We start from the raw sequence: 15,140 nt of genomic DNA, 5'->3' as shown, positions 1-15,140 counted from the left end.
TAAAAGATTCGATCCCTCCAATCATAGTAGCCCCATTTCACATGCTCAGTGGCCGCAACGTGGCAAGTAGCTACCATTTTGGACAGCACAGAGTCAGAACAATTCCATGGTCGTAGAAGATTCTGTAGACAGTGCTGGGCTGGGTCAGGACCAGGGAAAGGGTCAGAGAAAAGGACAGAGGAGCCCGGGGCTCCGGGAGAATGGCAGCCTCTGTGAGGAGACTGGATGGTTTGGGACTGAGGGTCCAGGTGAGGGGGCAGGGAGAGGGCTGGGTGGGCTTGGGATGGAGGCAGAGAACCTGACCCGACTCCCAGGTCCCTCCCTCCGATACTGATACTGTGGGCAATACCAGTGAGCAATTAATTGGCTGGGGTGGGGCCAGGGTTAAAGGGAGAGGATGGGAAATACAGAGGACAGGGACCGCCCCCCTCTTAGCAGACCTCAGAGCTCTGCTCCTCCAGGCCTGCCCTTCATCCTCAGGGACCGGGGAGTCCACTGACCCTTCTTTGTCCTACCCAGGCCGAGCCAGCTGCTTCCTGTTCGCTCATTCAGGCCAGGCAGCCAGTTAATGGGCGGCAGGGCCACCACCTTCCCAATTAGTCTTATTAGCCTCTTGCTCACCCACTGGAGTCAGGGTCACCCCTGGAGGAGGGGCTGTGAGTGGCCTGTGAGTAACCGAGGCCCAGCTATGACAGGGGTCCTGAGCCCAGGCTGGTCCTCAGGCTGAGGCCCTGGCGTCCAGCCCCCACATGCTGTCCCTGGAGCCCCCCAGAAGGGAGAGATCAGGGGGCTGGTTTTGGAGTGCAGGCTCTGAAGGCCCACTCACTGATGGAACACAGAATAGGAGTGTGGCCGGCATGGGACCTGGGCTGTGACAGCAGGAGGTGGGGAGGGAGGAGGAGAGAGGAAGCTGAGTGATGGGTCCCCAGGAAAGGATGGATCCAGGTACTGTGGGTGGGATCCCAGGCGGGGTAGGGGCTGCAGTCGGTACCTGAGGGCAAGTTGAAATGCCCACATCTGTGCATGGAGAGAGGATGGGGTGTCAGACACGCCAATACTGGGGAAGGCAGGAGTGAGGGAGCCAGGTGACTGGGCCCCGTGGTGAGAGTGGCTGTCCCAGAGTGGGCGGCTGCTGAGGCAGAGCGCCTGGTTCCAGGTTAGGCAACGAGGAGCCGGAGCTGGCTAGCCAGCTGGCCCCTCGGCCACGGCACCCTCCGCACACCGCAGCCGGCCCTGCTGCTGAGTAGGCAGATGCTCAAACTGATTGCTTCAGCTCCTCCCGGCCACACCAACTTCCCCCAGGCACCTACCCCTCCACCCCTCCTCCCCTCCCCACAGTGACTCCTGCCCCGAGAATGTCCTGCCCTGGCATAAAGGCCCCGGGTGTCCAGAAGCTGCTGTCAGTCAGGAGGCCACGCGGTCCAAGATGGGCTCTTCACGAGCATCCCAGACAGGGTGTGTGGGAGGGCGAGGGGTGCTGGCTTTGCTGCTGGCTGGTCTCCTCCTGCAAGGTAGGAGGTTGGGGCCCTGGGAGCGGGGAGAGTTGGGAGAGGAGGGAGATTCAGGCTCAGACAACTGGTCAGGGAAGGCTGGAGGGAGCCCTGCGGGGTGAGAGTCCAGGAGAGGACTCAGAGAGGGGAGACTGGGGGGAGGGCTGGGGCTCTGGAACCTGATGCTTGAGTCTAGAGGCTGCTCCTCACTGCCTTGGCACCTCAGGCAACCTACTTAAACTTTCTGAGCCTCCCTTTCTGAAAGTTTAAAAATGAGCTTAATGTTAACACCTTGCTCTATAGTCTCTAATTAAGTAATACATGTGACACGGCTGTGGAAATTATAGATGGTTATATGTTGATGGATGTTGCTGTAATTATACTATTATTGGGGTGCTAGAAGATGAAGATTGGATATTTAGTAGTCATAATAATTGCTACCATTCATAGAGGCCCTTTTATATGCCAGACACTATTAGCACTATATTTATTTTTAATTTTTTAACCATGCTGCGAGGCCTGTGGGATCCTAATTCCCTGACCAAGGATCAAACCTGTACCCCCTGCACTGGGAGCACAGCAGCCTTAACCACTGGACTGCGAGGGAAGTTGCATGTACTAGCACTTTAAGTACATTAGCTTTTTTAATCAGTTGAAGAACTGTGTGAGAGATTTGTTATTCCCACTCTGCAAAGGAGGACACAGAAGTTGGAGAGCTGAGGAAACTGGCTCAAGATCACAAATTAGAAGACAGTTAAGCCGGGCTCCAAACCCCAGGCTGGGTGATTCTGGGACCTGTGCTGGGTGACCACAGCTGTGTGGCATAGGGTAGCAGAGGCAGAGGCGTGGGGGAGCTGCTGATTGGTGCAGCGGAGTGGAGGGGGCTGCAGGAAGAGCTGGGGGTTGGTGTGAAGGTGGATGTGTTGAATTTCTTTTTAAGGAGAGAATGGGGACTGCACGAATTGTGGAGACCTGGTTTTTGGTGGGGGTTGAAGGAGGAGTAATAAATCATGGATAATGCTGTCTGTTTTTGTAAAGCAGTTTCTAATAGATGATCACATCTAGTGGTCACAGTAACGCTGTGAGGAAGGCAGGGCAGATCTGGCCTCTCCAAATGAATAAGCTGAAGCACGAGGGGGTCGAGGAGGGGAGCAGAGGAAGGATGTGGGGAGGGTGAGCCGGGATGAGGAACAAAGGGTCAGTTCCGGAAAGACAGTCAGACGTGGGCCTGGGGCGGGCAGGCAGTCCTGCGGTACTGAGGAAGGTCAGAGGCCTGGGGAGGGTTTCGTTCCACGTCCCTGGGCTGGGCTCGGGTGCAGTGTCCTGTCACCGCGCGGGTACCAGCAGGTTCTGAAGCAACAGTGCGTGCCCTCGTGTCCTGGCCCCCGCCCAGGCTTGCTGGCATGGCATGCTGAGATGGGAAGCAGGGTTTCTATCCTGCCCCCGAGCCTGGCCTTTTGAGGGAAGCGGGTGACGGAATCGTGGTGCCCGCGTGTCCTGCCCTTTACTGCAGCCCCTCTGCCTTTCTCCTGTCTCTCTTTCCCCCGTTTCCCTGTTTCCTTTCCCTGTTTCCCTGCTTCCTTTCCCCGTTTCCCTGTTTCCTTTCCCCGTTTCCCTGTTTCCTTTCCCCGTTTCCCTGTTTCCTTTCCCTGTTTCCCTGCTTCCTTTCCCGGTTCCCCCGTTCCTCAGTGTCCCTTTGGCTATTTTCCCTCGCTTCTCAGTCCTCTGTCATCTGCCTTTCTTCTCCTCCTCCTATTTGGTCCTGAGACCTCTCCCACCTCTCAGAGCCTCACTTTCCCCCACTTTCTGTCTCTTTGGTGTTCTGTTTTTTAGACCTATTCGCTCCTGCCACTTCTTCACGCCCTCTCATCTTCCTCTGAGGCCTCCTGCTTTGGAGTCTCATATTCTTTTTCTCTGGTCGATCTCCAGCTTCCCTCCTGCCTCTTCTCCCAGAATAAGCTGCCATCTCATTTTTCTTCAGCTGTGAAGGCCACTTCTCTCCACCTTTTCCACCCCAGACTCTCTCCCTGGGCTCCTCTTGGGAGAGATCAGAGTGTCAGATGCCTGAGGTGGGCCTGGGAGTGGAGGGAGAAAGCCCAGCCTCTCTGGCCCTTACTAACCACTGCTTTCCTCACCAGGGACCTTGGCCAAGAGCATCGGGACCTTCTTAGACCCCTGCAAGGACCCCACACGTATCACCTCCCCCAATGACCCCTGTCTCCTGGGGAAGGGGGGCTCCAGCAGCTCCAGTGGTGGCTCCAGTGGCGGCTCCAGTGGCTCCAGTGGTGTTTCCAGTGGCTTGAGTGGTCATCCCAGTGGCGGTTCCAGTGGCAGCTCCAGTGGCTCCAGTGGCGGCTCCAGTGGCTCCAGTGGTGTTTCCAGTGGCTTGAGTGGTCGCCCCAGTGGTGGCTCCAGTGGCGGCTCCAGTGGCTCCAGTGGTGTTTCCAGTGGCTTGAGTGGTCGCCCCAGTGGCGGCTCCAGCAGCGGCTCCGGCAGTGGCTCCACCGGGTCCATTGTTGCCCATGGTGGTTCTTCTGGATCTTCATTACTTAAGCCAGGAACAGGGTATTCCCAGATAAGCTACTCCTCTGTGTCAGGCTCTACTCTACAAGGTGCACCGAGCTCCCTCCACTCAGGAAGCATCAGCTCCCAGTCAGGAGGAGGCTTGAGCTCTTCTGGTTCCCAAACCTCCTGGATGTCCAGCAGCGGGGGCCAGAAGGTCAGCTCCAAGCAGCGGCCCTGTGGTCCCGACATCCCTGACTCTCCCTGCAGCGGGGGGCCCATCGTCTCACAGTCTGGCTCCTACATCTCCAGCTCCCACTCTGTGTCCGGGGGTCAGAGGCCAGTAGTGGTGGTGGTGGAGCAGCATGGCCCCGGTGGCCCCGGAGTGGGTCAAAGGGTCCCCTGCCTCAACGGAGGCCCTCCAGGCAAGCCCTGCCCTCCCATCACCTCTGTGGACCAACATGGCAGCTACGAGGTGGTGGGTGGCTCCTCCAACAGCTATCTGGTCCCAGGCATGACCTACAGTGGGGGCAAAATCTACCCGGTGGGCTACTTCACCAAAGAGGGCCCCATCAAAGGCTCCCCAGGGGTGCCTTCCTTTGCTGCCGGGCCCCCCGTCTCTGAGGGCAAGTACTTCTCTGGCAACCCCATCATCCCCAGCCGCAGCTCTTCTAGCTCCAATATCTACCAGTCCGGAGCTTCCTCGACTGTGGTGTTCCAGCCAGTGGGCTCTGGTGGGGTCCAGCCCTGTGTGGTCGGCTCCCTGGGCTCTAAGGGGCCCTGCTCCCTCTCCAGCTCTGGAGTCTCCAGCAGTTCCAGCATTTCCAGCAGTTCTGGTTCATCTTTCCATCCCTGTGGTGGGGTTTCTCAGGGGCCCTGCTCCCCACCAGGCACTGGCTCCCTCAGCGGCAGCTCTAGCTCCCTATCTGGTGGCAAAATCATCCTTCAGCCCTGTGGCAGCAAGTCCAGCGCTCCTGGTCACCCTTGCATTTCTGTCTCCTCCTCGACATTGAGTGGAGGTCCAGATGGTTCTCCCCAACCTGACCCCTCAGCTGGTGCCAAGCCTTGTGGTCCAGGCAACTCTGGAAAGAACCCTTGTCGCTCCATCCGGGACATCCTAGCCCAGGTGAAGCCTCTGGGGCCCCAGCTAGCTGACCCTGAAGTCTTCCTACCCCAGGGAGATCTGCCTAATAGTTCATAAAGCAGATTTTGCCTCCACACGTGTGCAGGCATGCACACACACACACACACACACACACACACACATCCCATCTCTCAAGTGGGAGAAGTTCAGGGGTAGTCCAGGCATGGGGTAGCTGTTTCCCTCCTCCCTCCCAAACGATGGACTTCCCTGGTGGCTCAGACGGTAAAGCGTCTGCCTACAAGGTGAGAGACCCAGGTTCAATCCCAAGGTTGGGAAGATCCCCTGGAGAAGGAAATGGCAACCCACTCCAGTGTTCTCGCATGGATGGAGGAGCCTGGTGGGCTACAGTCCATGGGGTCGCAAAGAGTCGGAAACGACTGAGCGACTTCACTCCCCAAAGAGCTGCTCCTACTTCCCCCATCGCCCCGATGTGGCAGACTCTCCCTTATCACCTCTTCTTTCTATACCTCCCCAAACTGTAGGCTCCAAATCCTTTTCCTCATTCTCTCCCCTTCTACTGCAGTGCCCCACCCCCTGCCAGATTCCCACTCCCCAGAATTTCCTCTGCCATTTCTTTGAGATGGTATAGTCTACTGGCTAACCCTACCCATTCAGATTCTTAACTGGGAACCCCCCGAAATCTCCTAGAGTAACTGTGATGCCCGGACAAGTCATCCCCTCCCCACGCTCATCCCTGCTTTGCCAAATAAAGCACAAACCAAACGATTATTTGAAAACAATGACCATTTTTCACTGATCTCATTCCACCATCTGGTCAACCAGTGAGATGCTGTTGGGTTCTCACACTCCCAGTTCCATTCCTGCCCTCCGCTATAGAGCTCACCACACCCTTTGTGAGTTCCCAAACACTCCTCCTTGTCTCTCAGTCTCCATCTGGGTCCAGCACTCAGATGCTTCGCACCCTGTGTTGGGGAGATACCAGGCTCTCTGCGGAGACTGGGACAGCCTCCCTGCTCTCACTGGGTCCAGGACAGATGTTTCAATAAACTGTGAGAACTAGATTAGACTCTTTGCCTTCTTGGTGTCCAGGGTCTCCTCTTAGGACCTGGGTGATGCTCTCCTATGCCTCTAAAGGTCCTGTGTCCCCCACTTTCATTTATAAATTGGCCGCAGTATTTCTTATATCTTACATCTCCTCCCACAAAGGAGGAAAACAATAAATATTTATTGAACCAAAAGCAGGAGGCCAAGCAACCTTGGTCTCCCAGATCCTTCCTCCCACGTCTCTTCTCTCTCACTCCCCAGGAAATCCATTCTCTCTACCACCCATTCACCCGGGGGTCCTCCCCTCTCCTTACGAAGAGCCCTAATGACTTCCTCCCTGCTCCACACCCAGCTCCTTCTCCTCTACCTTTAGTTGGCCTCATCTTTCAGACGCCATCTTCTCTGGGTGTCCTGAGCATTGATTTCCTGGGTTTCTGGGACACCTGGAGCCTTGGGAAGGCTGGAACACAACAGCCCAGACCAGATTCCTGGGGACTGAGTAGGAGCCCAGGCGGGTGTTGTTTTGGGAGCCGTGGGCGGAGAGAGTAAAAGACGGAGAGGACAGCAGCGAGCAGGGTGTGCAACCCAGCAGGGTGACTCACTGGCCCTTGGTGACAGGCCCCAGCCACAGTAGAGCACGGCCAGCAGTGTCCTTTCCGCCTTCACTCTCTTGCTGCCCCTGCTGTGGGTCTAGAGTGAGAGCTGGAGAGGTGAGAGGGGAGCGCTACAGTGGGAAGGAGAGGTAGCCTCCCCCAGAGAAGACCAAGATTGTGGAGCATGTACCGAGGGCCATGTGACTATGTCCTGGAGACAGCAGCGGAGACGCCAAGGCCAAGGCAGCTCTCACACCCCAAGGAGGGGACAGTGGATTGTGCTTATCCCTACAGGAAGGGCCTCAACCCAAAGCCCAGGGCACCTCCCAGAGCCTCTGCTTGGCTGCAAAGGACCTGACCCCTGCTAGGAGCCACTTCATTCTCTCCTGTTGGGATGGTATTCAGTTCAGTTCAGTCGCACAGTCGTGTCCGACTCTTTGTGACCCCGTGGACTGCAGCACACCAGGCCTCCCTGTCCATCACCAACTCCTGGAGTTTACTCAAACTCATGTCCATTGAGTCAGGTATGGTGTTAGCTGGCCCCAAATTTTGGACTGTTGTTGAGATTTCTGAACCAGCAGAAATATTGATCAGAAGTGACCTGGAGCAGGGAGCCAACCTGCAGGGTTGACTGAAGACAGAGGAGGGCTCCAGAACAGTCCTGTCTGTGTTATCACTGTGGAGTTGCCCTTGGTTACTATTACCTGGACTGCAGCCAACAATAGGAGTCAAGACCCTTGACCACCACTGAGGGAGGGCTGCAGCCTCTGACCTGGACCTCTAGTTTCTGGTGTGATCCAGGTCAAAAAGGTTTGTAAAACTGATGGATGTCACCCCAGAAGGCTGCTGTCCTGTACCCACTGGCCAGATTTGCATTTTTTTTTTAATTTTTATTGGAATATAGTTCCTAGTTTAAAAAAATTAAGCATTATTAATATTTATTAATATTTACATTAGGCTATTCAGGTTTTGGGCTTCTCTGGTGGCTCAGTGGAAAAGAATCCTTCTGAAAAGGCAGGAGCCTCAAGTTCAATGCCTGGAAGATCAGAAAGATCCCCTGGAGAAGGAAGTGGCAACCCACTCCAGTATTCTTCCCTGGAGAATTCCATGGACAGAGGAGCCTGGTGGGCTACAGTCCATGGGGTCACAGAGTCAGACACTACTTAGCGACTAAACAACAACAACAAATAGTTGACTTACAATGCTGTCCACTGACCAGATCTGGAAAGAAGCTCTTCCAGGAGTCGGCCAGCAGGGCCTGGAGATGAGGATGAAATGGTAAAGTCTAGCAGCTAATATTTAGACCTCCTGCAACAAGGGAAGCCTAGTCTGGGTGTGTCCTGGAAGCCAGCAATAGAGTAACAAAGGCATTTATTTATTTATTTTTTTAACAAAGGCATTTAGACACTTTTTATTGTAAAAATATCAAGCAGATTTAAGAGTAGACTAAATAGTTAATAAACCCCTATATTCTCATCACTCAGCCTTAACAAGGATTAACTCCTGGTTACTTGACAAGAGCATATCAACGCCCTCCTTCTACTTAGCTGGAAATATCTGTTCTCTCTCTGTCTCTTTCTCACTGTATCTCTTGTGTTCTGTGGACATATTTGACCGTCTAAGGTAGGCAAAATGGTGCCCTCCCCATAATCTAAGATGTCCATGTCCTGATACCTGAAAACTAGAGTATGTGAGGTTACATAGCAAAGGGAAATTGTTTGCAGGTGGAATTAAGGTTGTTAGTCAGATGATCTTAAAATGGGAAGATTATCTGGGATTACTGGGGTGGGCCCGATATAGTCATAAGGATTTTTAAAGAGGGAAGAAGAGGAGGTCAGACTGACGCAGTATGAGAAGATCCTGCTACTTCTGGCTTTGAACATGGAGGAAGTGGACCACGAGCCAAGGAGCCCGGGTGGCCTCTAGGAGCTGGAAGATGCAGGGAAATGGATTCTCCCCTGGGGGCCTCCAGAAAGGCTCTACCTGGACTTCTGATCTTCACAATTGTAAGATAGTAAATTTGTTTTGTAAGACATTCAGTTTGTGGCTACTTGTTATAGCAGCTGTAGGAAGCCAACATACCACCATCTTTTAAGGATGGGAACCAGGTCTATTTCCCAAGACACAGGGTCTCATCTAGGAGCAGCCCCTCAGATGGGGGCCACTTTGAGGTCACGATGATGGAGCTTTGGGGATACATGAGAAAGGGGTGTTGGAAGGGATAATCTGGATCCCAACGAGAAAGAGAATCAAGTGTTTCTATTGCTGAAAAGTGAAGAGATGGAGACCTCAAGGGTGAAGGTCCTCATGTGCTTGGCATAGGGAACTGGGAAGAGGAGGGCTGGCAACCAGCGATGAGCCGCAAGCCAGAACACCTGGATTCGGAAGGCGTGGGGAGCTTGAGGAAAAGAGCAGGGTGGGAACACTTAGCCTCCCTGGGTCATTCAAGTGGCATCTGTTGCCACAGAATGAATTAGAAATTAGGGTGGAATGCGGGGATTTATTGTTTCCATAACCACTGGCTCAGCCTGTTTCTGGTGTCCCCCGCCCCACTGACAGGATAAAGGGCTGGATGTCTAGGGGCTGAGGGAGATGTGGAGCAAGATGCAGGGCCGCGTGGTGGGGAAGCGGGCTCCTCTGGGGCTGCTCCTGGTCTGTCTTCATCTCCCAGGTAGAGAGGCTGTGCCGCTCCTCGGGCAGCAGCGGACTGGGGGGCCTCAGGGGAACTGGGATTGAGAGAAGGGGTAAAGGTGGGAGGCTGTACGCTTGGGTTCCTGAGGAGGTAAGAGCTGGCTCAGGGGAAGTGAAAGGACTTGAAACAAAGGGGCTCAGGGAATCAGGGAGGGGAGAGCGTTGGGACCAAACATCTGGTTCACTGGCTGCCTCCTCTTGCCCTTCCCCCAGGCCTCCTTGCCCGGAGTATCGGTATGATGGAGGAGAAAGTTCCTCGAGACTTGGGGATCAGCTTGCCTCTGCTGGGACCACCTCCCTTGACCGGCCCCTCCAACACTGAGCATCCTCAGCCCAAACCAGCCCCTAGGCCTAATGATTTGTCCAGGGCTGCTGTGAAGCCCAATCCTTCTCCACCACATGGCTCTCAACCTGTAGGAGGTCCTGGGGTGCAGGAGTGGCCCCCCTCTGGGGGGCTGCTCTCCATGGACTCCTGGCCCTCGGAAGACCCCTGGCCGAAGCTGGCAGCTGCAGTCGAGGACCACGTTGGGGAAGTGCTGCCCGGAGAACTGTCTTACCTTTCTAGGGTGGCTGCCCTCCCCGTGGGCAGCAGGCCTTGGCTTGCAGGGTCCTCTGCACAGCCCGGAGACCCCTCATCCGAGTCCTCACCCTTCCACCCTGACTCTGAGTCTAGACGGCCACTCCGTCCCAACGTGCTGGGCTCCCCGGGAGACATCCTTGCCCGATCCCCACTCTGGGCTCTCATCAACAGAATACGACGGCCGCTTCTGCCTGGTCACCCCTGGGGGACCCTGAATCCCAGTGCGTCCTGGGGAGGTGGAGGCCCTGGCACCGGATGGGGAACAAGGCCCATGCCATACCCTGTGGGAATCTGGGCTAACACCCATCAATACCCAAGTATCAGCTGGGGGAATATTCCTCTATACCCAGGTATTAATCAGTTTCCTCCCCGAGTTCTCCGTCCTCCTGGCTCCTCTTGGAGCATCCCAGCTGGCTTCCCCAATCCTCAAAACCCTGGGTCACAGTGGAGTTAGGAGGGTGACAGAGTGGGGAAAACCCCAGTTAGAAGTCAGAGGAGGAAGTCTGGCTCCCTCCCCTTGTGGCATGAGCTAAATCAAGATCCTATCAGTTGTTTTCTAGCATCATCCCCACTATCACTGCCTGCCTGCTCTCCCTGTGCTGATCTCCAATAAAACACAGCACTTACTGAATCCACTCCTTCTCAGTGTTTTTGTTTCTGGGTGCAAACTGGAGTTTTGTCCATCCCCATTTTCTCATCTCCACGTCCCCCCAGGGTCCTCCTGATGCTCTCTTTCCATCCCCATCCTTTGCAAGAGATCAAAGCCCAGGTGTCTCAGGGTAGGGCCTCATGGTCTCACCTGGGCCAGGTGGGAGAGCTGGCTCCACTGTCCTGGACACTGAAAGGGGGAGGAGGGGCAGCAGGACTAACAGATGGCACCTGCAGCAGGAGGGAAGGATGAGGTCCAAGTGGGGAGTGAATGCCCTTTCATTCAGAGACACAGAGGGTCAGAGAAAGTCATTTAGTCTGCTTTTGTCTTTCTTCCCATAAAGTCACGGTTCTTGGAAGTGAAGGAGGCACTGATCTCCTCCCTTACATGCATCACTTGGCACATTGTGCCCCAAAGAATCACGGGCTTAGGGCATTTGCTGAACAAAGAGCAGATCTCTGTAGAGGAAGAAAGAAAGGGAGAAGGGACAGGAACAGAGAAACGTGGAGCCAACAATCCCGCCTGTGGCTGCGTTTGATGCTTTTATCCCCACGTGATGACATGGCTTCTGCTTTTGGTCACACTGCCCTCCCTCTGGTTTTCCCAGGAGCTCTGCATCCTTGTACAGGAGTTAGAGTGCAGTGATGAAGGCTCACTCTAAGAAAGCGCAGAAGGAAGTTAACAGAAGTTGCTGGGGGTGATGAGGTTTCTAGAAGATACAATCCCTGGTGTCTACCCATGTCTTCCCATCACTAACCACATGACCCTCTATCACGTCAATCTCTTCCCTCAATGCTTTCCCACCCTGGATTCTCAGTTTCCCCCAGTGCTGGGGCAGGCGATTCTGGTTCTGATTTCAGCACCTGTCTCTTTCAAACCCAAGTTCATTCTCTCGGGCTTGGTCTCATTTCTCTCTGTCCTTCTTTCTGGCTGCCTCCTTCCCCCTAAGTCACTTCTATTTGCACTTTTATTTTTTTTGGTTACACCATGGCTTGACTGATCTTAGTTCCCCAACCAGAGATCGATTCCACACCCCTTGCATTGGAAGCATAGAATCTTAACCACTGGATTGTTAGGGACTTTTAAACTGCGTCAGCATTCCCCTCCTCTGTTCCTCACAAGCTCGGCCGGAAAGGGGGTTTATTTTCTTCACTGAGGAACTGCCAGCACCACGGACAGCATCTGGACCGAGGTCAGCGTTCAGCAAACACTGAGTTAACACTCCCGTTTTCTCTCATCTTCCACTTTATTCCTGAGCCACAAGCCTGCAGGACTGCTACCTGCCCTTCCCAGAGCCTCACTGACATCTCCCCAACAAAGCCCTTCTCAGTCAGGAATGCCCTGTACATTCCATTCTTTAACCTTCATTAACAACTCTGAGGAAGGTGTTGTAAGTAAGATAAAGCAACTGAGGCTCAGCGAGATTAAGCAATTTACACAAGGTGACATAGCTAGCGTGTGACAGAGTCAGTGACTCAAATGAAGTATTTCTCATTATCTGTCCAGGGAGTGTTCAGGCATAATATGCAATTAACAGAAATCCATCTAATTTTTATTGAGTACCTGCTATGTGCCAGACTCCGGACGAGGTGCTTTCACAATACCCTTCCAGCTAATCTCCAAAACAATTCCACTGGGTAGGCACTGCTGGCCCATTATACAGGTGGAGATACTGACGCCCAGATAGGGAAGTGAGCCAAGGCTGACAGGGTAACACAGAGCCGAGGAAGTGGACTTTGTCCACTACTCAGTGCTGATGGAGGGTCCTGGGTAGCTGTGGTCAGCTTTGTTGGACTGGTCTTTGCTTTAAGGTTGTTTTGCTTTAAGTTGTTGCTATTTAAAATAGTGGGATTGGTCAGCAATCTGTGATATAATAAATGTCCTGAGGTTTGCAGCGAGAGCTGCTGCTCAGGTACTGATTTGTATGCTTCTTCTTGTTGTCCAGTTGTTGAATCGTGTCTGACTCTTTGAGACCCTATGGACTGCAGCACGCCAGGTTTCTCTGTCCTTCCCCATTTCCCAGAGTTTGCTCAAATTCAAGTCCATTGAGTCGGTGAGGCCATTCAACCATCTCATCCTCTTTTGTCCCCTTCTCCTGCCTTCAATCTTTCCCAACATCAGGGTCTTTTCCAATGAGTCAGTTCTTTGCATCAGGTGGCCAAAGTATTGAAGTTTCAGCTTCAGCATCAGTCTTTCCATTGAATATTCAGGGTTGATTTCCTTTAGGATTGACTGGTTTGATCTCCTTATAGTCCAAGGGACCCTCAGGAGCCTTCTCCAGCACCACAGTTCAGAAGCATCGATTCTTCGGCACTCAGTCTTCTTTATGGTCCAACTCTTATATACATACATGCCTACTAGAAAAACCATAGCTTTGACTATATGGACTTTTGTCAGGAAAGTGATTTCTCTGCTTTTTAATATACTGTCTAGGTTTGTTAGAGCTTTTCGTCCCTGAATTACAAGGCAGAGTCTTAACCGCTGGACCACCAGGGAAGTTCCATTATGCTTCTATTAGTGGTTAACTGGTGGAAGTGGTGACTGGAGTAAAGTCATTTCTTCTGCCCCAAGAGGGAAGGTCCCATAGTAAAGCATGCTTTTCTGGAAGCTGGAAGATGAGGTTCCCCTTCCATGTGCCTGGACGGCTCTCTCAGCTGTGTTAGTTTAGCTGATCACTTGCCTCTGCAGACCTTGGTTTGCTCATCTGTAAAATGGGATGAAAGCAGATGTCCGATCTACTTCACAAGGTTGTTATGAAGTTTAAGATAATAATAAAGTAGATTAGAGACTGAAAAATGGAGCAATTATGAAGATTAGAATGCAGGCTGTTGTCTCAGTTCAGGAGGTCCTGCTGGCATCACAGAGAAGGCAGTGTCTGTAGTTGACGTCACAATTGATTGTTGAGTGTGGTGTGGTGCTTCCCCCTGGGAATTACACCTAAGAGAATTATCCCAAGATCAAGAAGGGACAGTCAGCTTCTACTTGAACTATTTCCTTCCTTGAATTGTTCTCTTAGATGTTTTTCACTTATGCACTTTTGGGTGATCATAATCATGGCATCGATTTATCACATATATACCACGAACAAAACCTGTTACAGGGTCATCTTACTTCTCACAACAATTCTAGGATGCACTTACTCTGATTATTTATATTTTACAGGAGAAGAAACTGAGGCTCAGGAAGGTTAGGTAACTTACCAAAGGTCATAGTCAGTGAGGGGGAAACTTAGGTATGGTACCATTTGGAAATAGCAAGCAAAGGCGGGCAAACTGCACAGGGCAGGTGAAAGAGGGATTCTCTAGCTCCCATGGCTTAATCACCACCTGGAATCCGTCCTTCAACAAGTTCATCTTCACCCGTTTTCATGTCATCTGAAGATCGGCAGCCAGGCTAGTGGTTTTATCTCTCCCTCGAGACCAAATGTCTCTTATATTCCTCTCATTCCACTGGAAAGATGTCCCATATTGCTTATTTATACCTCTTTATTTCTTTCTTCCTACCTCCCTTCCTTCCTTTCCATTTTTTGGGTACTTCCGGGATCTTAGTTCCCCGACCAGGGATTGAACCTGTGCCCTTGGCAATGAAAGTGCTGAGTCCTAAGCACCTGGACCCCCAGGGAACTCCTTCTATCCTTTCTAGGTTGGCTTTCCCCTTTTGCTGTCAGGAAACTGGTGAACACATCCAGAAGACACTCTTATGAACCCAGATTGTCACAGCTAAGAGTGAGCACACCAGCCCTCAGGAAGACTGGCCACATGCCAGGGTTTCTAGTTCTGTCCACTCACAGAATATCCTGGTCAAGGAGGTCTGTACAGGGACTTCCCTGGTGGTCCAGTGGCCAAGACTCCGGGCTCCCAATGCAGAGGGCCCGGGTTTGATCCCTTGTCAGGGAACTAGATACCGCAGGCCACAACTAGGGGTTTGTATGCTGCAGCTAAAGCTCCTGTTGGCCACAGCCAAGACTGCAGATCTGGCGTGCTGCAACTAAGACAAGTTGCAGCCAAATAAATAAATATTAAAAAAACTAACACAACTCACTCTAACCTATAAAAAAAAAAAAAAAAAAAGGATTTCTCTGAGTGGAGAAGGGACTATGGAGAGTGAATATGAATGAGCCAAGGTGGAGATTCTGAAGATGGAGAAGCTTCAGTCATATGAAAAATGGGTGCAGAAAAGGGCTTCAGATTTGTGGGCTGCTGACTCCAGCTGGACAAGTCACCTGGAGAGGAAATGACTCCTCAGATGCCTCCTCGGGGCCTGGCACAGTGCACGTTTCATGCACAGGGAGGTGCTTTTGTTTAATTATTAAATTTGTTTCCTGTTTGTGCCCTTCTTTCTCACAGAGGGATCCTCACGGCCTCTGGCCTGGGTGGTTCTGGCCATCTCCTGATCAGCCTCTTACACATAGGTCTCGTCTCCTCCAGCCCATCCCAAGTCAGCTGGAGCTGGGGAGAGCGGAGAATCCGGAGGTATGGTTTAAAGG

The 15,140-nt window shown here is 52.7% G+C and overlaps 2 protein-coding genes across 2 annotated transcripts; both read left to right on the top strand.

The window, feature by feature from the left end:
• Positions 1,386 to 6,158, top strand: CDSN (corneodesmosin). Its single transcript, XM_013977066.2, has 2 exons — positions 1,386 to 1,511; positions 3,629 to 6,158. The coding sequence occupies exons 1-2, from the start codon at positions 1,427 to 1,429 to the stop codon at positions 5,191 to 5,193; spliced, it is 1,650 nt and encodes a 549-aa protein (XP_013832520.2). The 5' UTR covers positions 1,386 to 1,426; the 3' UTR covers positions 5,194 to 6,158.
• On the top strand, positions 9,254 to 10,626 carry C23H6orf15 (chromosome 23 C6orf15 homolog). The gene is made up of 2 exons (XM_005701705.2): positions 9,254 to 9,405; positions 9,639 to 10,626. The coding sequence occupies exons 1-2, from the start codon at positions 9,327 to 9,329 to the stop codon at positions 10,457 to 10,459; spliced, it is 900 nt and encodes a 299-aa protein (XP_005701762.1). The 5' UTR covers positions 9,254 to 9,326; the 3' UTR covers positions 10,460 to 10,626.

This window comes from Capra hircus, chromosome 23, assembly GCF_001704415.2.
Source record: "Capra hircus breed San Clemente chromosome 23, ASM170441v1, whole genome shotgun sequence".
Taxonomy (NCBI): domain Eukaryota; kingdom Metazoa; phylum Chordata; class Mammalia; order Artiodactyla; family Bovidae; genus Capra; species Capra hircus.
Note: the sequence above shows the minus strand (reverse complement) of the source record. Positions and strands in the feature narration are given on the sequence as shown.